The following is a 20,218-nucleotide window of genomic DNA, read 5'->3' as shown; positions in this document are numbered from 1 at the left end:
TACGAGTAGCGCTGTGACTAATGATGCAGCTGAGTCAAAGCTGAATGGAAGCCCAGAGGCTGATGCGCACAGATGCGAAAGGAGAGTCCGGAGATGTATGACATACACAGTAGGAACATGGAATGTGAGAAGGAAAGTTAGAAATTGTCGAGAAAGAAATGGAATATATCAATATTACAATACTTGGCGTGAGTGAATTAAAATCCCAGTCTGCGTCTGTGTTAGAATTGCTTTGAATATGTCTTGTAATATCTTTAACCCTTTTAAAAAAAACATGTTTTTAAAGTTGTTTTTAATTTTTTTAACGTTGTTTTGCTTTAATATATTTTAAGGTCTTTTATGATGTTTTAAGGTGTTTTTAGTGTTTCTGTATGCCGCCCTGGGCTCCTGCTGGAAAGAAGGGTGGGGTATAAATAAAATAAGAAAGAAAGAAAGAAAGAAAGAAAGAAAGAAAGAAAGAAAGAAAGAAAGAAAGAAAGAAAGAAAGAAAGAAAGAAAGAAAGAAAATGGATGGGAATGGGACACTTTCAATCAGGCAACTACAAAATATTTTATGCAGGAAATGATAAATTAAGAAGAAATGGGGTTACTTTAATAGTGAAAAGTGATGTAGCAAAAGCAATTAGGAGCTATAATGCAAGGTCTGAGTGAGTTATATCAATGAGACTTAAGGGGAAACCTATTAACATAACCATCATCCAAGTATACACTACAATGGCAAACACAGCAGAAGAGGAATTGGAGAGATTTTACGCAAAAGTACAGGAAGAAATTGATCACACACCAAAACAAGATGCTCTGATGATCGTAGGGGACTGGAATGCAAATGTCGGGAACAGAGAAGAACTAGAAATTGTGGGAAAATGGGGTTTAGGAGATAGAAATGAAGCAGGAGAAAGACTTATTGAATTCTGTGAAGCCAATAATTTGTTTCTTGCAAACACATTTTTTGAGCAACCTAAAAGATGACTGTACACATGGACATCACCAGATGGTCAATATAGGAATCAAATTATATAACTGGTAGCAGAAGATGGAGAAGTTCCATACTTTCTGTGAAAACAAGACCAGGAGCAGACTGCAGTACAGATCATGAACTGGTTATATCGAAAATCAGAGTAAAGCTAAAGAACAACAACAAAGCCATCATAATGTGAAAATACAATTTAAATAACATCCCAGAAGAATTTAAAGATCAAATAAGGAACAGATTTGAGGCTTTAAATCTAGCTGATAGAGAACCAGAGGAACTATGGATTGAAGTCAGAGACATTATCAGGGAAGAATGCAAAAAGCCAATTAAAAAGAGAGAAATGGATGACTAATGAAACTTTTAAATTTATTAAAGAAAGAAGGAAATGAAAGGCAAAAGGATAGAAACAAGGTTATAACCCTAAATGCAACTATGCAGCAACTATTCCGTAGGGACAAAGAGAGCTATTACAATAGTTATTGCATAGAAATAGAAAGTGGGATTGGACCAAGATGGAAGTGTGAAAACTGGAGGGAGAAATATCAATAATTTAAGATATGCAGATTATACCATACTACTAGCAGAAACCTGTAATGATCTGAAACGAATGCTGAAAAAAGTTAGAGGAAAGCACAAAAGCAGGACTACAGCTGAACGTCTAGAAGACTAAAGTAATGACAACAGAAGATTTATGTAACTTCAAAGTTGATAATGAGGACATTGAACTTGTCAGAGATTATTAATAACTTGGTGCAGTCATGAACCAAAATGGAAACAAAATCAGAAGAAAGCTGGGACCGGGGAGAGCAGCTATGAGAGAACTAGAAAAGGTCCTCAAATGCAAAGATGTATCACTGAATACCAAAGTCAGGATCATTCAGAACATGGTATTCCCGATCTCTATGTATGGATGTGAAAGTTGGACAGTGAAAAAAGCAGATAAGAGAAAAATCAACTCATTTGAAATGTGGTGTTGGAGGAGAGTTTGCGGATACCATGGACCGTGAAAAAGACCAATAATTGGGTGTTAGAACAAATTAAATGAGAACTATCATTAGAAGCTAAAATGATGAAACTGAGGTTATCATACTTTTGGACACATAATGAGAAGCCATGATTCACAAGAAAAAACAATAATGCTGGGACAAACAGAAGGGAGTAGAAAAAGAGGAAGGCCAAACAAGAGATGGATTGATTCCATAAAGGAAGCCACAGACCTGAACTTACAAGCTCTGAACAGAAGGTTTACAACAGATGCTACTGGAGGTAGCTGATTCATAGGGTCACCATAAGTCGTAACAGACTTGAAGACACATAACACACAAACACAATATTATTATGTCGTGACTTGAACATGCCTGGTCCCTGCATTTATAATCTGAGACCCTTCTCCAGGTATCCTGTATGAGGGTAGAAACACATGCACTGTTCTGCTGGTTCCAATGCGTGTCCACCTCTCTCATCTGAAAATGGGGTCACACAATGCTTGTCAAACTACACCCCTTTTTATTGTAAAATCTGGTGGGATCAGCTTGAGTGCATTTTTAAAAAATCAGCTTCAAAGATATTATGGGCAGATCAACCCATTCCCCCTCAAGGGGTGGCTAATGGAAACGCTTTGCTGTAGGCGATCAGTGTGTGACAGCCTATGAGAGAGGGTGGGACAAAGGAGAGTTCATTTGCAACTTCACCACAGAATGCTGTCCCCAGAATGGCCTGCCTGGTGCTGCTGACATTAACATTCTTTTGCTGCCAGGCTAAGACACCACTTAGGCTTTGAGGGATTATGATAATTATGTTTATTGCTTTTTATGTGTGTACAGATTTTGTGTGTATGTGATAATGTTGTTTTGTTAAATTTAAGTTTTTTAAATTGAGTATATGAATCTACTAGATGATTTGTATTAGGTAACAAATTAATATCAACAACAAATATTTTGCTTTGACTACAAAGTATTATGGTTGCATTGCAATCTTACAAATGAAATGCTAAACATGGGCTGCCAATGTTGTACTTATGGGCACACATCGGCCCTAAGAGGCTTCCCTAGTGATCAAAGGGTCCCCCCCCCCGCTGAAAAATTAGGCTTCAAAGGAGCATTTTATTGTAGTCAATATAACAGGCTGCAATGTGTGCTTGGCTGCAGAGCCAGAGAGAGAAAGAGTATGTGTGTGTGTTCATGTGCTGCCCACAACAGTTTCTCTGATTTGAAAATGCCTGCTTTTGCATTTGTGGTGGAATTGGATGTTGTTTTGTGACTGCCTTTTCCTTTTCTAGGGCTTATCCAAACGGAGCGGGATAATCCAGTTTCCATATTCGGTTTGTCATCTGATAGTCCTCACCCAGAGTGGCTGCCCAGTTTGCAGGCTGGCAAAAAATAAAATGCATCTGCCCAGTAGTTGCAGACCCCCCCCAACACCCCACCATTGCAATGATTGGTTCAATTTTCCTGGGGTTATTCTCGCACATGCGCAAAAGTGCAGATACGTGATTGGCTGGAATGAGGAGATGGGGCAAGGGGAAACGCCCAAGAACCGCCCATCAGCTGTAAAGTCCGTGGTATTGCATCCTAACTCCTGAAGGCACAGCGGATGATTCCCGATTTTAAAAAGCAAATCGCATTTTTGCCGGTATTGCAAGGAGCGGATTTAACCCGCGAAAATGCGTAACAGCGCGAGACGTCATTTGGACGACCGAAAAATAATGAACACACATAACGGGCGTGTCACATTTTGCAGTCGTCTGGATGAGTCCCTAGTGACTCATAATTATCGCTGCTGTAACAGACTTTCTTTAATTAAATAGGAATCACCAACCTTTTGGGGCCCATGGGCACATTCTCCAAGTAAAGACCTTGTTGCCGCTTTCCAGCAGAGGCCACCTGGATGTTGTTAAACTACAACTCCCATCAGCCCCATGCAACCCCGTCAGCTTTCAGGGGTGAGGGCAGTTATAGTGCAGCAACATCTGGAAGAACCATCAGGTTGGGGAAGGCTGCTGTATTCTAACAAACAATCTCTTTTCTCGTCACCCCAGACCCAGCGAGGTCAGAGAGTGTATGTCTTTGATCCCAACGCAAGCCACGCTCCGAATAAAAAGCGAGGAAGATCCCCGACTGCCCCAGAACCACAGACAAAAACCTCTAAGTTGGTGCTGGATTCGAGAAAAAGTCCCCTCCAATGCGCAACAATCTATGGCCGGGGCGCTGCTTTCCCAACGTGGGGATGGTAGCTTCATTCAGCGTCGTGTGGCCTGACAGCCATCACGAGAACACGGGTGACTGCCCTGCCCATCCCGGGAGAGCGTTTGCAAGAAGCGGCTTCTTTCGTATTGCTGCGGCTCCTCCCTGCCTCGCCAGCCGGAGACCTTTCTGGATCCTTTGGGGAGGCTCAGCCTTCAGGTTCAGCCTTGGAAAGAAGAGCAACGCGGGTGACGGTTGATGGGGGGTCTAGGTGTGCCGCGCTGAACTCACGCAACCGGACTTGCCCCTTCCGTCCCACCCCACCCCCGAAAAGAAAGCCCCAGACCAATTTCCTCCCGCGTGAGCAGCCGTGAAGTTGCGTAAGGACTCGGTCTCGGCGCAGCCCTTTGCTCGTAGGCGTGCCGCGGTCTGAGAGGAAACGCCGTGTGAAGCAACAGGTTCTTGGGCGTTTGAGTCAGACCGAGAGCTGGTGTTTTGTGTTTTTCTTTTCAGGCGACAGTTACTGCAAAGCTGTGCTTGCGAGCGGCCGCTTTGGCGTGCCCTCTGAGGACTCGATCCTCTGCCCCTGGGTTGGTATTGTTAGGGAACGCGAAGTGGTCGTCCCGCAGCGCGAAGCAACATGCTTCTGCTTGTGCTGCGTGCGTAGGTCACGTGAGGCGACATTTCCTAGGGCGACTCGGTGTGGCAACAGGTATTATACCACAGCAATCTTTGGAGGCGATAAGCAAAACGGAGAAGCTGAACCCTGCGTGGCCTCCACGGGTAGTTTGGAGAACGCCGCCTCGGATTTCCCTAGCCGGACGTGCTTTCAAACTATCCTAAACATACGCTGGAAGCCATGTGCCCCTCTTGGAAGCACTGATACCAAGAGTTTTTAGGATTCGACCCCCGTGAGGCTGCAAACCGAGGCAGTGTTTTGAGGGGGAAAGCAAGTTCTTTGAAAAGTGAGTGGGACTTAACTGCTGAATAAATATACTTTAAGGTCCCGGCGGTCGAAGTATGACTTTTGTGCGCGTGTGGCTAAGTATCAGCACCACGTCGACTCTCTCGCGTATATTGAAAAACGAAACGAATCAGTGCCTTCATTGTACCAAGGCGTGGCCGTGCGGTCAGTGCCTACAACAGGTGAGCTGCACTGCACTCTCTCGTAGCCAGGCGCGCGGGGAGGGAGACTAGGGGAGGCGCCGCGCGAGGCGAAAAAAGGCCCATTCTCGGCGCGCGCCCTCTTCCTCCTCCTCCTCCCGGCCTGGGGGCGTCGCATGCAGGCAATCTTGTTGCCCTAGAGACGGGCTTCCCCGGCTCTCTCTGGCGCGCGCTCCTTCCCTCGCTCTCCGTCCCTCCCCCCCGCGGCAGGGGGCCCAGTGAGCGCGCTGGCAGGCGGAGCCGTCGGGGCTGGCCCGGGAATGGGATCCACCTCCCGCCTCCCTCTTGCGCGTGGCTCAGACGTCAGGAGGAGCCCGAGCAGGCAGGAGGCAGCGCCCATCCCTCAGCTGCCAGAGTGTTGGCGGCTGCCGGACGGGGCAGAGGAGGAGGAAGCGGCGTCCTGGGTTAGGCGAAGTCAAGCCAAGGAAGCAGGAAGGAGCGAAAGGCGGGGGGGGCGCACGCGCCATGGCCGACGTCTTCCCAAATCCCGAGCCCGGCTCGGGTCCCGACGCGGCGCAGCGCTTCGCCCGCAAAGGGGCCCTCCGGCAGAAGAACGTGCACGAGGTGAGGGACCACAAATTCATCGCCCGCTTCTTCAGGCAGCCCACCTTCTGCAGCCACTGCACCGACTTCATCTGGTAAGGAGAGAAGGAACGAGCGAGCGCGGCCGCACCCCACCTCCCCAAGCCAGGCTCTGCTCCGCAGTGGTTGCATGTGGTTTACCCAGCCAGGACTCTTTCGTCTTCTCCCCGTTCTTTCCAGCCTCGCTTCATAAGGGATCCTCCTAGTGTTCCACTCCCAGCGAGAGAGGCAGGCAGGCTGGCTAGCTGGCTCTCCGTGCCTCCCAAGGGGACCTCTTCCCTCTTCCCAACCCAGTTAGGCATCTCTCCTTCAGCCGCTCCGTAGACTTCTCAGGTGAAGGACCCGCTCGTTGGCTTGGAGCAGAAGGAGAAGCAACCCCGGGTCCCTTCCGTAGCTGCTTTGACTTCCCAGAGAGGGAATCGCTTGCAGACTGCCGCCTCTCGGAGGCTCCGTCGGCTTGATACGGGAAGAGACCCAACCGCGCTCCTTTCCCGGTGACAGAAGCTCTTTCTCCGCCCCCTCCCCATGCAGTTACATGCAGTTACAACACAAAACCTCCCATCGGCACAACCCATTTAACTGCTTTTCATGTGACCAGGGGACCCTGGAATGATAGTCTCTTAAAGCGAAGACTCTGTAATGCCCTTCTTGTCAGCCACTGCACTGAGCTCTTGCAGTAAAAAGAGCCACACCAATGTGTCCTCCAGAGGAAGTTGTTGTATACACAATTCCATTCATTAGCCCCACTGATGTGATTTGATAAGTAATCCCAGTATGAACCTTCCTATACAGACCCATAGCACTCTTCCATCTATAAACCTCTCAGTCCCTGTCCTGACTTTGTTTTAGACCCCCCCCCCGAATCCATTCTCACAGATAGGAGCCCAGATGCAAAGGAAGACAAGGGTCTACAACAGTAATGAAAAACTGGTGGCTGCCAGTTTGTGTCCCATCATCCTGACTATTTGCCATACTGATTGGGACTGGTTGGAGCTGAACTCTCGCACATCCGAAGGGCCACACTTTCCCCATCCTTGCTCTATACCTTTCGTAGTTGTTTGGCAGGTGCAGATTTTCTCACTGTAGTATGACAAACTATCCAACCTATCAGAGGTCCTGCACATATGCAGAAGATCCCAGATTCAGCCCCCAACATCTTCAGGTGGGACCGGGAATGTCCCCTGGGTGAAATCCCAGAAAGCTGCTCTCTGAGCTAGCTGTATAGCTCCCTATGGTTGTGTTTAGCTGTTCCACTAACGTTTAGTGTAAGACTCTTTCCTATGGCTATCCCATAGTAAGTACTCTTTTCTCTCCCCCACCCCCTGGACTAGCAAGTCAACAAAGTAGTGTCAACTGGTGAGCAATTCCTTCATAAATTATAGATGCATTGTATAACTTTCCAAACATCACAGCAGAAGCAGCTGGAGATAAATTTGTCGTCCCTGCTCAGAAATGGTTAAAGGCAAACAACATCAATACCATATGCTTGAGGAATCCTTCTAGATACCAATAAACCATAGAAAACCACTGTCTGCAAGCTCTGTAAGCAGTTCCATGGACTTGAATGTAAGATCCCCCCCCAAAGGTTCTCTTTGTATATCTCATCTCTGCAATGGATCTTATTGGAGTTTCCTCTCTCCAGACACAAAGTTCATTTGGTAAGAAATTCTGCTTGTACAGTCTGTCTATCTTACCATAGAAAGTCCCCCACTTATTACACATAATGTCTTTCCTAAATTGATATGATCAGGAAGAGAAACTCTTGTACACTCAGCTTCTACATCAGCCTTATCCAATGAGAATTTCAGTTGTATTTCCCTTCAATCCCTCTTCAAAGATCTTAAATTCATGGATAAAAAGTTTTAGTATTAATACTCTGGGCTGACATTCGTCTTGTATATTGTTCCATTCAGGTGCTTTACCAGCTTCCTGTAGGTAGAGCCTTCCTTTCCCATCTCACCCCCTTTCCTTTGTTGAAGCACTATTTGCCACTACCCTGCTGCGCCCTACTTTACTATGTGTGCTTATCTGCTATCCCTTGCTATGTGTGTCTTCTGTAGTGTGTAGTCTGTGTTGACTTTAATGGTATGTTCCATGGAGGATCCATGCCTTGAGATTTAATTATTTTCAAAAGTAGCTGGGGGGGGGGAAACAGGAGGAGGAGCAGGATTCTGAATTACTTCAGAGAAGCAGTGCTGGAAGAATCTACCCTTTCTTTCTGTCCCGTCCAGGGCAGTAGGGAGAGAGCTGGTCTGCAGGTGTCCTGGTCCCAAACTGTTCAGGGTTTTATAGATTAAAACCAAAGCCAAAACCTTGAACTTGACCTAGTAGCTTATTGGCAGCCAGAGCAGCTCATTTAGGAGTGGTGTAATATGTGTGCAACGGGATACTCCATTGAATACCGTCATTCCAGCATTCTGCACCAGCTGCAGCTTTCAGACTAACCTCAAGGGAAGCTCCACATAGAGCACATTAAAGTAATCCAGTTTAGCGATTACCAGTGCTTGGGTCACAGTGGCCAGGTTATCCCAATTCAGTAATGGGCACACTACCAAAGCTAGTAAAAGCCATACTTAGCCACCGTAGCCACTTGGGCTTCCAGGGGCAAAGATGAAGTAAAGACCTTTTGTAACAGTCTGAGTGCATGCTTATGTCTCCTTAATCTCACCATAAATTATCTTCTTCATTGAATTCATATAAGTTTTCTTTCCCATATAGACACACTCACTCACTCACTCTGCGTTGGGGTTATTTAATGTACACTATGCTCACATGCAACTGTTATTTTCAAACTTGATTTGCTAACCACTTTGATCATGAAACGTGGGTGTGTGCATGCATTTGTTTGCATGTTGGCTTTCTTCCAAGGTGTTGACTTTTAAGGTGTACTCTGGTCTTTCTGTGTCAAATCTTACATGATGCAAATGCCAAATATACACAGTTCTTCCACTTAACAAATCCTGATGATTTTGCAGTTGCCTAGTGAGGGTTGTTTGATTTTCTACTACCCAAGACAGTTAGCTGAACCTCTTTTATTGACTTTGATATTTCCTTTCTTGTGTTTTCTGTTGCCTCTTGAGGGCAGGGGGATTTGAAAATACTTTGCAAATGGCACCTTTTAGATGTGCATACTTAGGAATAAGATTTCTGCCTATAGCAAACATGAGGGAAGCTAATAAAAATCACTCAGGACCCAGAAGGGACAAAGCAGAGCTTCTTCCTGGATAGAACTCTTACAGTGCAACCTAGCTGAAGCAGTGTGTGTGTGAGAGATATGTGTGTTCATACCTGGCTTCCTGAGAATTGTTTGCATTCTTTTTTTTTTTTCAATAATTTTTATTCAGATTTTCATAAAACATACAAGACAAAATCATAAAACATTCAAAGACAAAAAACAAAATCAAAAATAGTTAAACAAAAAGAAAAAAAGAAAAAAAAAAAACAAAAATAAAAAATAAAGAGTAAAATATTGACTTCCCATTTGTCAAAGATCAAATCAGTTATAAGTCTATAATATATAACAATCCTGTCTCTTAAGTCATATTATAAAATCACTTTCCTCCAGTAGTTATCTTACTTAATCATCAAATCTCATAAACATTACTTTATTCTTTCCACAAAAAGTCAAAGAGAGGTTTCAATTCTTTAAGAAATATATCTATCAATTTTTTTTTCCAGATAAGCATATCGATTAATCCATCTCATTACTAATTATGATAATCTTATTGTCATAACCATAGTCAAAATAAACATTTCAATTAATCCATCACATCAGAATCTGTTAGGTTCAATAATTTCAGTAGCCATTGTTCTATTATCTCTATTAGTTCCATTTTCCATCTTCCATCTTCAGTAGTCTTGTTAAGTCCAGTAATTTCAATATCCAATCTTCCATTATCAGTATTCCATAATAATCTTGCTGTCAAAGCCATAGTCATATAGTAAGAGTCTGATGGGGATTACCTCTATCCCAAATATTTTCTTGCCATCCATTCTGAATAGGTTGCTGAAATACTGCTGTAAAATCATATCTCTGTTCTTTTTTTCAAAATACACTGGATCATCTCTTAAAAGTTTTTCCATTGTCACATGGCTGCAGTTAATTCCATAGATTTTCTCTATATTGGGCTCCATCACATCATTCCAGTCCAGAAGATTATCCATGCCATTGATAACTTTATCTCTAGAATCTTCATTCATTTCTTCAGAGATAACATTGAGTTCCAAACAATAGATTTTATTTCTAAAGTCCATAGACTCCAAATCTTGTTCCTGTTCCACGTTGGTTCCAATCTCCGGGATCTCCTCTCTCACAGGGACCCCTATTCCAGTCTCCAGGGTCACCTCTCTCACAGGGACCCCTGTTCCAATCTCCGGGGTCTCCTCTCTCACAGGGACCCCTTCCAGGGTCACCTCTCTCACAGGGACCCTTATATCTTTAATCTCCTGCTTCATTTTACTCAATTCAATTTTCATTATCTCAATCTCATCCATTATTTTCTGAAACATAGTTATTTCCAGATTTTCAGCCACTTTCTTAATTGCCATTTTAAAAGAAAAATATAGGAAAACCACTTCTTATTTCAGCAACAATTGGGTTAATACTCCAAACTTGGTGACATCACAGTATAAACAGAGCAGACAGCCTTATCTCTCCAATAGTTAAGTAAACAAAATGCAGTTCCCAGGATCGAAACAATTAATGGCAATCGTCAAGAAACAGATTCGTCAAAATAAAATAGACCAAAAAGAGAGTAGTCTCAAAACAGTATAATATTTTTCAAAGTAAAAATCTGGAATAGAAATCCCTCTTCTGTGTATATCTTTAGAATGCAAATCCGGGACAGCTTTTTGCAACAAAAACAGAGATAAGCTATTAATTAGTGCGTAGCAGAGAGAAGTTATGGCTCCCCAGTGAGATGTCAAAAACTGATCAATCTGGCAAATCTCTTTTAAGCAGCAACAATTTAAGTCAAGTAAAAGAAAAATATAGAAAGAAGGGTGCTTGCCTGTTAGTGCGTTCTCTCTTAGAAGATAAGGTGAACGTTCGCTTTATCAGATAGAGCTTGCTGTTAAAAATCCGTCCCACCTTCGTCGGCTGGACCTCGTCCCATAAATTAATGAGATCTGGTCGTCCCAACAAAAATAGGCTTTGAGGTTAATCTCTTCGTTTCTCCCTACCCGGGAGAAGTTTAATCAGTCAAAAAAAAAAGAAAAAACTGACTGATATATCTGAATAAGCTTCTTTTGAGGCAGGAGCCCGTCTCAAAAGCAGGCACAGGCTAAGTCACCCTTCCCGGAAGTCCGAGAATTGTTTGCATTCAGATACATTGCTTTTATTTGCATGCTGTAATTTATTTGCCCAAGAGCCTGGGTATGGATTTAATACCCAGCCATTCCCATTGTTATATTGGAATGGAGAATTGCTGAAAGTTAGGACTTCCAAGTTGCAGTACTATCCACACATATGTGGAAGGAAGTCCTACTAAAAAAAGTGGGCCTTTATAGATTATGTTTTGAATCCAGTGTTACTAAATATTCATGTATTGCATTGGACAGGAAAAGCACAAGTGTAAATTACAGTATATTCCTTCAAAATACAAACATCTTCTCTTAAAATACAAACAAGCAAAAGCTGGGGATAGATTGCACTTTCTCTTGTATATGTATTAAATAAAAGGTTGTGGATTCTAAATTTGTGAGCCCATAATATCTTAGATGTTTTATGTCTATTTTGTACTGTAGAATCAGATCCTTAGTATTAAATGTCAAGTCAGAAGTGCCGTAAGTTAATTTGGCCCTGGCGTCTTATTGCAGAAAGCAGTCTGTGTCTGAGACTCTAAACCTATGCATGCTTACCTGTCGTAAGTCCCACTTAACACACTGGGGTTTACTTCCAATACATACATACATTTTTCAGGACCTACCCTATTCATGTGACTATAATTTGTTTTAACTGTTTTTAATACTGATTTTTAAATTGTCATAACCCGTCCTGCCCTGGGACCTGCTTGTTAAAGGGGGATAAGATATTTAATAATGATAATAATATTTAAGTACTTATATAACCCTTTGTGATATCTATCCCAGGGCAATCTACAACATAATTTAAAATAAAACATTAATAAAATATGCAATAAATCAGTTTAAGGTAACGATAACATTACACACTTAAATATCAGTTAAAGCAGTCAAGATAAAAATTCATTTCTAGTGTTTTAAAATATTGTATACTCCCAATACTGTTTTAAAAGACAAACCAATTAAAACGCTTGGGATTGTCCTGTTAGTTTACTGTATATTCTTCCATGTCTGTGTATTTATTGAGAAGTGTCTCATATGGGTGTGCAGAACCTTGGAGAAATGAGAAGATTGCAAAAATAACATAGCTTGTTACATTCAGTAAATTCAGCATTTTAAAAAATGTAACTAAAAACAAAATCTGAGAAATGTTGAAATAAAAAGAACAGCAGGGTTATACAGATGTAAAATTGTTGTAGGGTCCATTTCAGTATGTGTATGATGATAGTGAATGCACTGATAAAAGGCACCTAGGTGTAGGGAGTTTTGAATGGCAAAATATATCTTGTGGCTGACAGGTGACAAGAAAAGTTGTATTCTGCTGCCTTTTCCTGCTATTAATTCTAGGAAGGATTTAAATACTCTTCAGAGACAGCATGCAGGAAGCTTTTTCTGCTTCAAACATAAAATATAGGTGCCTTTTTAATGAGAGATCTGGGAAAATTCAGAAAACCTCAAACTGCCTCTGCACACAGTTGTAGAACGATAGGATTGGGCAGTTGAATAACTTATTTGGAAATATGGGTAAAGTGCCTTTAATACAATACTTTAATACAATCTTCTCCTAAGTGGCAGTGCTATTAACACCTTTGTTACCCAAGCAGTTCTTTTTAAAAAGACACCTCAGATGTTTCCACTTATTGTGGAGTGTTGGGGGTGGGGGAAACATGATGGAGGAACCAATAGTGTTCAGTCGGCTTCAGTGAAGATCCAGGAGAAAAGCTGTATCACTGAACTGGTGCATATTTTGCAGCCTTTCCTGGATTTTTTTCTACTTCTATGTTTTAAATACTTTAAAAAAAATCAATAAATTGGAGATATAGTAATCAGTCGTGCAACCATTTGATTATTTTATTTAGAGGTTTTGTCAGCTATACAACATTTTAAAAAACATGATCAAAATTTGATGCTCTGATAGATTGAAAATGGAAATGGACTGCCTTCAAGTCGATTCTGACTTATGGCGACCCTATGAATAGGGTTTTCATAGTAAGCGGTATTCAGAGATGGTTTACCATTGCCGTCCTCTGAGGCTGAGAGGCAGTGACTGGCCCAAGGTCACCCAGTGAGCTTCATGGCTGTGTGGGGATTTGAACCCTGGTCTCCCAGATCGTAGTCCAACACTCTAACCCAGACTTTCCCAACCAGTGTGCCTCCAAATGTTGTTGGACCACAACTCCCATCAGCCTCAGCCAGCATTGCCAATGGCTGAGGCTGATGGGAGTTGTGGTCCAACAACATCTGGAGGCACACCGGTTGGGAAAGGCTGCTCTAACCACTATACCACACTGGCTCTCTGCTCTGATAAATTACATGTTAATAATCATTTTCAGCTACATCAGTTTAGTTGTTACAGTAGCATTATTGTTTATATTACATTTGACCTCTACATCTGACTATCTTGGGACTCTTACAATAGTGTTTTATTAAAATAGGATGTATAAAAAATATGGTAGTTAAACTAAGCATTTGAGGATATCAGAAGGGGTGTTAACAAACAATGATGTTAAGTTTCGTTTGAACTTGTGTGTATATAATTTTATTCCCATAGATTTGTGAATGGAAATAAAGTAAATGTGTGTGTGTTTGAAGTCTCTTACTGTGGATCAAATATTGTATGCCATTTTACAGACTTTGCAAGACTGTTATTTGCAAATGGATTTGAGTAGTATGAATTGTATATCTGTATATAAATACCTATGTGGGAAGTATTTGTATATGAGCTCCTTAATGCATTTTACATTTTTAATGGAAATGCATGTTATCAAAATAAGACAAGTACATGTGCTTTGTCAACAGGTAACAAAAGCTCTCTTATATCCTTGATATGTCCAGTTTGGCGGGGGGTGGGTGGGAGGCAGGGAGATTTTTTCCAGTTAGGTTCTCTTAAGAAAAAGAAGAAAAAGCAATAAGTACATCAAAGAGAGGGAAAAACTGGCAAGACGTTTCCAAGAAAGGGGATAACTAGAATGGCATGGGTAGCTCTAATTCTCTCACTGAATCCAACAAATCCTGGAAATCAGGTGCTCTGACCCACCTATTTGAAACTGTCTCACACTTGCAAGTGATTAGAAACACCACCATCTGGTATCTTCCTCTGGCAGTAATATAATTTGGACATTAAAGCCAGTAAAGATAATTTTTTTATTCAGTAGCTGTGTTGCTATATTCACCGTTGTGGGTTGCATCAATTGAGTGCCATAATAATATGAACTATGATAAATTATATTATTATGTAATGGTTGTAAGTTAATTGTTGCTCGGAAAAGCTTGTTGGATGTTAAGAGACTAAGAGCACAACCCTATACATGCTGCTTAGAAATTCTATGGGATTTACTCACAGGAATATGTGAAAGAATTGCAGAGAAGGCTGTTGCAATCTGGAAAAGAATTATTGGTCTTGGCTAAGAAATAGGCAGGTCTTAAGAAAACTCCTTTGACAGTAAGTCATCTGATCTCATATTGCTGTTTAATGTTACAGTAATATCAAAATGTATCTCTAAGTTTTTTCTTTTTTTCCTTTGCCAGGGGGTTTGGGAAACAAGGATTTCAGTGCCAAGGTATGTAACAAGTAGTTTAATAATGGCTTCCATTTCTGTTTTAATCATTAACTCGAGGTGATGTGTGAAAGATACCCCAAGAAGGAATTAAGCATGCCAGAAAGGAAGAAGTATTAAATTATCTAAAAGGATGTGTATTGTTTAATCATTTATTATCTCATGAACTGTGAATCATGCACAGAAGAGTTTGATTTCAGCAGAGTTTCCTAAAATTAAATGTCATGTAATCTGCATATAGAGCACTCTTTAATTTTTCATGAAAAGAATCTTTGTGGTTTATTTTTGTAGAGAACATTTTTCTTGTTGAGAGCTGCTGTCTCTGTGTGGGTGTTCTGAAAAGTGGATTCGCTCTCCATTGGGCTTCCTTTAATGCTCTAATCCATCTTTCCTCTCTCTTAGTAATTTACATGATTTTTATGAATACACTTAGGTGGACCTTTGGTCTTTATTTTAATCTGTTTATTCTACTGTATGGAGTAAAATACAGTAAACATTTTATTATGAATGAATTTCACTTTAATGTAAATTGTTCACAATGATATTTTACAGTTTGGGAGGGTTTTTAATGTCTCTATTTACAGAAAATAACTTTACAGATAAACTTTACAGAAAATAACTATTTCTATGAATTGCATAATTATTGGCTATAATATAGTTGTATTTTTGTTCAGTGCATATTTTGATTAAACTGTAGTATATGTAATGAACATGAACCTACGAAGTGCCTTTTTCCAAGTTAGACTATTGGTCTGTCTAGTCCAACATTATGTATGAGACAGCAGCTCTCCAGTTACTCAGGGAATTGCACAGCTACCTGATACTCTACCTGGGCTCCTGCTGGGAGGAAGGGCGGGATATAAATCAAATAATAAATAAAATAAAATAATTGGGCATTCTAAGGACTGAACTTGGGACCTTCTGCATGTAAAGTATGTGCTCTATGATGGAACTGTGGCCCTTCCCTGTATTCTTAAGTCTGTAGCTTGATTTTCTTAAGGTCTGTAGGTTGATCACCATTTCATATTATTCCACATGAATCAATATATTTTTCACTTCTGTAGTCTCCTTCATTATAACTCATCAGTGTGATTGTTTGTTAATTGTATAAGTTACATTTTTCTACCATGGAAACAGATTTGATTAGGTGGCTGAATGAGAAGAGCATTTGGTCTGATAATTTCATAGGTTTTAGGGCAACTGAAAGTGGCAGCTGATGAATGTTGCAGTTGATGTGGCACCTGCGAGTCTTTTTTTTTTTAAATCCTATTGTTTTTTGATCTGCTTGATTTGACACTGTGCACATATTGCCCATATGACCCATCTGTGTGGGACATACATATCATCATTATTAATTTAATTTATATCGCACCTTTAATTTATATCCTTCTGAAGGAACCCAGGGTGTCATGAGTTGGTGTTTTGTGATGGCTGAGTTTTAAACTGTGAACCAGGAATTTAGATTAGGGAAAGATGCTGAAGGAGAAACTAGCATTAGAACTCTGCCTCTTGGATCTCATGCCAGCTATTTGTTGGCTGTATCCCATATTTGACAGACAACACAAAAAACGAAAAGGGCACTCTCATCCCTATATTAAAGTTTCAAAAGGAGACATACTGTGGTGCCTGAGCCATCCCTAGTCCAAATTGTACTTCAGCCATGCATCCACTGGGTGACCTAACCTAACAGACTATATTTTTCATTCTTATCTCCTTTGCACCTGTCTGCAAGAGGGAAAATAATAATACTGAGCTCCTCTTGGAAGGACTACTGAGATAATGTGTGTGTGGTGTTTTAAGCTCTTTTAAAAAAACTACATCAATGAAGAATTCTCTGTATACTGACCAAACATTTCCATATTTTTCAAAGTTTAAGCCTCCCTGCACCAAAACAAAACAAAAATAACCACCGTAAAGAGAGCATACGGATAGCCATGTGCCACCTTTGCTGGTCCAACACAACTGTGTACTTTAGATTTTGTTGGCATAGTAAGGTGAATATGTGACAGTCTCCCCTCACAGCTACCCCTAAACTCAGAGCCCACAAAATCAGAATCTGTGCACCTGAAGCTGTCATCCCTTTCACAGACACATCTATAGAAAACCAAGGAATGTAAGAATCTAGAATGAAGGAAGCTACAGCCGGATTTTTTTTTTTTAAACATAGTTTTCTTCTGTCTTGATACTGATTTGGTTGACTGCTGCTTAATGCTCCTGTGTGGACTGTCTTGAATTTGTCTTTTCTCAAGACTGCCTATGGTTGCCTTCTTCAACCTGGTGACCTGCAGGTGTTTTGGACTGCAACTCTTATCATCTTTGACCACTGATGATGTTATCTGGGACTGATGGGAGTTGGTCCAACAACATCTAGAGGTCACTAGGTTGGGTAAGGCTAGCCTATGTCTTTGTACATGAGTTGTGGCATTGTGCTCCAGACAAAGTGAGCTAGAAATGACCAGTGTTTTTGCTTTGTCTTTTAATTGTCTCAGCAATCCATCCCTTTTTCTTTAATGTCCTAAGTTAAAAATATGAACTTGAGTTTATAATGAAGGAAATACTATATGTTAATTATAGGGTTGGCTTGTCCTGGCAATCTGTTAAATTGTAATTATACTATAAAATTGAAATATAAATGTGCTTTTCATTCATTTCAGTCTTATTAGTGAATCTTCAGATACTTAATTTCAGATAGATGGGCTGCTTTTGCATGTGATACTCTGCTGTTAACACTGACATATTTAGAAGTGTGCAGATATAACTGTTAAGGATACCATGTTTAAAATGCATGTGCCTACATTTATGTTATTGTCCATGACTGATAGAAGCTTCAATATTCATGAAGATGTTCTGAAAGCTTTCATGCTGGTCAAGAAACTAGCCATTATTGGTAACTTGAATATTCAGCTATAAGGAATGTTAAACACCTTGGCTGGTCTGGAATATTAAACTAGCTGAGAGTTTGCACTGGGGGAAATGGATGGCTTGGCTTTGTGATTGAATAGCATATTGTTATTTTAATAGGTTTCAATTTGATTATTAATATAATGCATTTAATTTCTGTTTTGTCCATCATTTTGAATATAAACAGATTAAGAACTTTTTCATAATTTTTGTGACTTGTATCCAGTGCAGCTCCTTCCCTGGCACACCCTCTAAATCTGTTTGGAGGATTCCCCCAACCCTTGGGAACAGATTTGGGGAGGGTGTGCAAGAGGGGAAGAGACGAAAGTCCCTTTGCACATGTGGAAATCCTGGTGCTGATAGGATGTTTGATTAATACTGCATTGGATACAAGCCAGTTGGTGGAATTCTGTTTGCATGTTGCTCTTGCGCTGGCTGAAGGGGGCTGCTTTTTTTTGCACTACAGCCCCCTGTGCTGGGTGGCTTGGAGACTCTGGTGGTGGGTGTCTTCAGGGGAAGGGAACTGGCAAAACCTGGCTGCCCCCTTCTGACAGGTGAAGCCTCTACTAGATTGGAGGCTTTTCTGGGAATTATAAAAAGCCCTTAAGATCAAAGTCCTTGTGTATAAAAAGTTTTTCAAAACTGTGGAGTCTGATATTGGAATTAGAAATCTGCAGTATGTGCACTCAAAGTACTAGTCCTATCTCAAATGTAAATCTTTAAAAAAAAAAAAAAGAGCTTTGGCCAGGAGATAAAAGTGCTCAAAAAGGAAGAAACTGCTGCGACTTCACTGATGCTTAGTAAGTAAAAGCAAAGCAAAAAAAGATATAGCTGTGTGGTGGCGATAGTGAGTGAAAGAGAAGTTTTAACTCAGTAGGTGGAAGATAGCTAAAGCAAAACCGGCTGTCATATTATCTTATTCAATGTCTTAAAAAGAAAAAAAGATGGCTACTCGTGGTTGCACAGCTATTGGCTTTCATTACTATCCTAAATCCTATGGCTGCAAATAATGATTCTTTCTTGGATGTCTTAACTGGCCAGTTCTAAAAATGCTTCTAGTTAATTATACTTTGGATTGCAGCTGTGGTAAGGTCAGTGTGAGGTGATACATCTGAAATAGTGTAGGAGTAGATAAGAATTGACTTGCAAAGTCAAGCATAATACTTTCAATTTACATAGTGCTTTGGAGAGTTCAAAACATTTTCTTGGAGAGTAACTTATATCCAACCAATAGGTAAAGCTACCTAATTCAGTTTCCATTGATTTTTAAAAAATATAATGTGGTATACCACCTAAAATTAATCTCTGCTTTGCTAATATAAAAAATACTACTTTTTTCGTTACTGCTGTTCTCTAACACAAGGAACATCTGTATTTTGCATAATGCAGGAGACATCTCTAGAGAACTGTTGGATTTTATATGTTAAAAATCAGCTATGGTGTGTTTCTCCAAATCCCTGGGTTTAATCTAGTGCCTAGGACAGCCTAATTTATAAATCCTGCTTACTCTTCCCACGCTTTGTCTTAAGACTCATACCAGTGCAAATTTTATGGCTTTTAACATAAAGGAAGCCACAGATCTGAACTTACAAGATCTGAAGAGGGTGGTTCATGACAGATGCTCTTGGAGGTCACTGATTCATAGGGTCGCCATAAGTCGTAATCAACTTGAAGGCACATAACAACAACAACAACAATAGCACCAAGCCAGTTCTCCCCCCACCTCTAATTTAACAACCAACCTGATTATACAGCCACAAGAGTGGCTGTATGCTATACATGCTCAGTAACAACCAACTTGTCAGTGTTCTAAACGTCAGTCTCACAGCTGCTGGGCTTGCATAGTTGGGGCCACACCCACACCAGACTTTTATTTCACTTGAGACAGTCATGGCTTCCCCCAAAGAATCCTTGGAAGTATTGTTTGTGAAGGGTGCTCCAGTGACTAGAGTGGTTTAACAGTCAGCCTCTCTGATTGAGTTTCTGTGAGGGGAACAGGGCATCTCCTAGCATCTCTCAGCACCCTTCATTAACTACACTTCCCAGGATTCTTTGGGAGAAGCTATGACTGTCCAAAGTGAAATAAAGGTCTGGTGTGGATGTGACCAGGGACAGCTTTGGTTTAAATTTGTGTGGAAGGCTACATGTGCCTGCTATAGAATTAAAAAGGTGGGGAAACCCTGAAAAGCAATGATATTGTTCACAGTGTTTTCCTTTTGGAAAGGAAAGAGGCTTTCCCTGTCCAGTGCCCATCCACCCAATCTCCTTCCCCTGTACCCTTTCCTCCCCCTTCCCCTTCTCCCCCCTCCCTGCCTCTCCCCCAGGTCTGTTTCACCTATCCTAAGCATGATTGTACAGGAATAAATCCCATTGAACTAAAAAAAGCATGCAAATGATCAAACCTGCCCTACTCTCTTCCTCCCTCCTATCCCCTCTTGCCCCTTCCATCCCCCTTCCTTTGGCCCTCCTCCCCCGCTTCCTTCCCCTTCCAATCCCCTCTCCCCTCCACTTCGTCTCCCCTCCCCTCTTCTCCCCTGTGGTCAGTTTCATCTATCCTA

General features: G+C 41.2%; 1 protein-coding gene across 2 annotated transcripts in view; it reads left to right on the top strand.

The window, feature by feature from the left end:
- Window positions 1-5,595: 5,595 nt before the first annotated feature.
- PRKCA (protein kinase C alpha) overlaps window positions 5,596-20,218 on the top strand; it is a 325,883-nt gene continuing 311,260 nt past the window's right edge. For both annotated transcript variants that reach the window (XM_061615579.1, XM_061615578.1), the window contains exons 1-2: window positions 5,596-5,957; window positions 14,731-14,762. In XM_061615579.1, the coding sequence (XP_061471563.1) occupies window positions 5,785-5,957; window positions 14,731-14,762 (205 nt within the window). In that variant the 5' untranslated portion in view covers window positions 5,596-5,784. The remainder of the gene's footprint in view (window positions 5,958-14,730; window positions 14,763-20,218) is intronic.

Source organism: Rhineura floridana, chromosome 3, assembly GCF_030035675.1.
Source record: "Rhineura floridana isolate rRhiFlo1 chromosome 3, rRhiFlo1.hap2, whole genome shotgun sequence".
In the NCBI taxonomy this organism is placed as follows: domain Eukaryota; kingdom Metazoa; phylum Chordata; class Lepidosauria; order Squamata; family Rhineuridae; genus Rhineura; species Rhineura floridana.
Note: the sequence above shows the minus strand (reverse complement) of the source record. Positions and strands in the feature narration are given on the sequence as shown.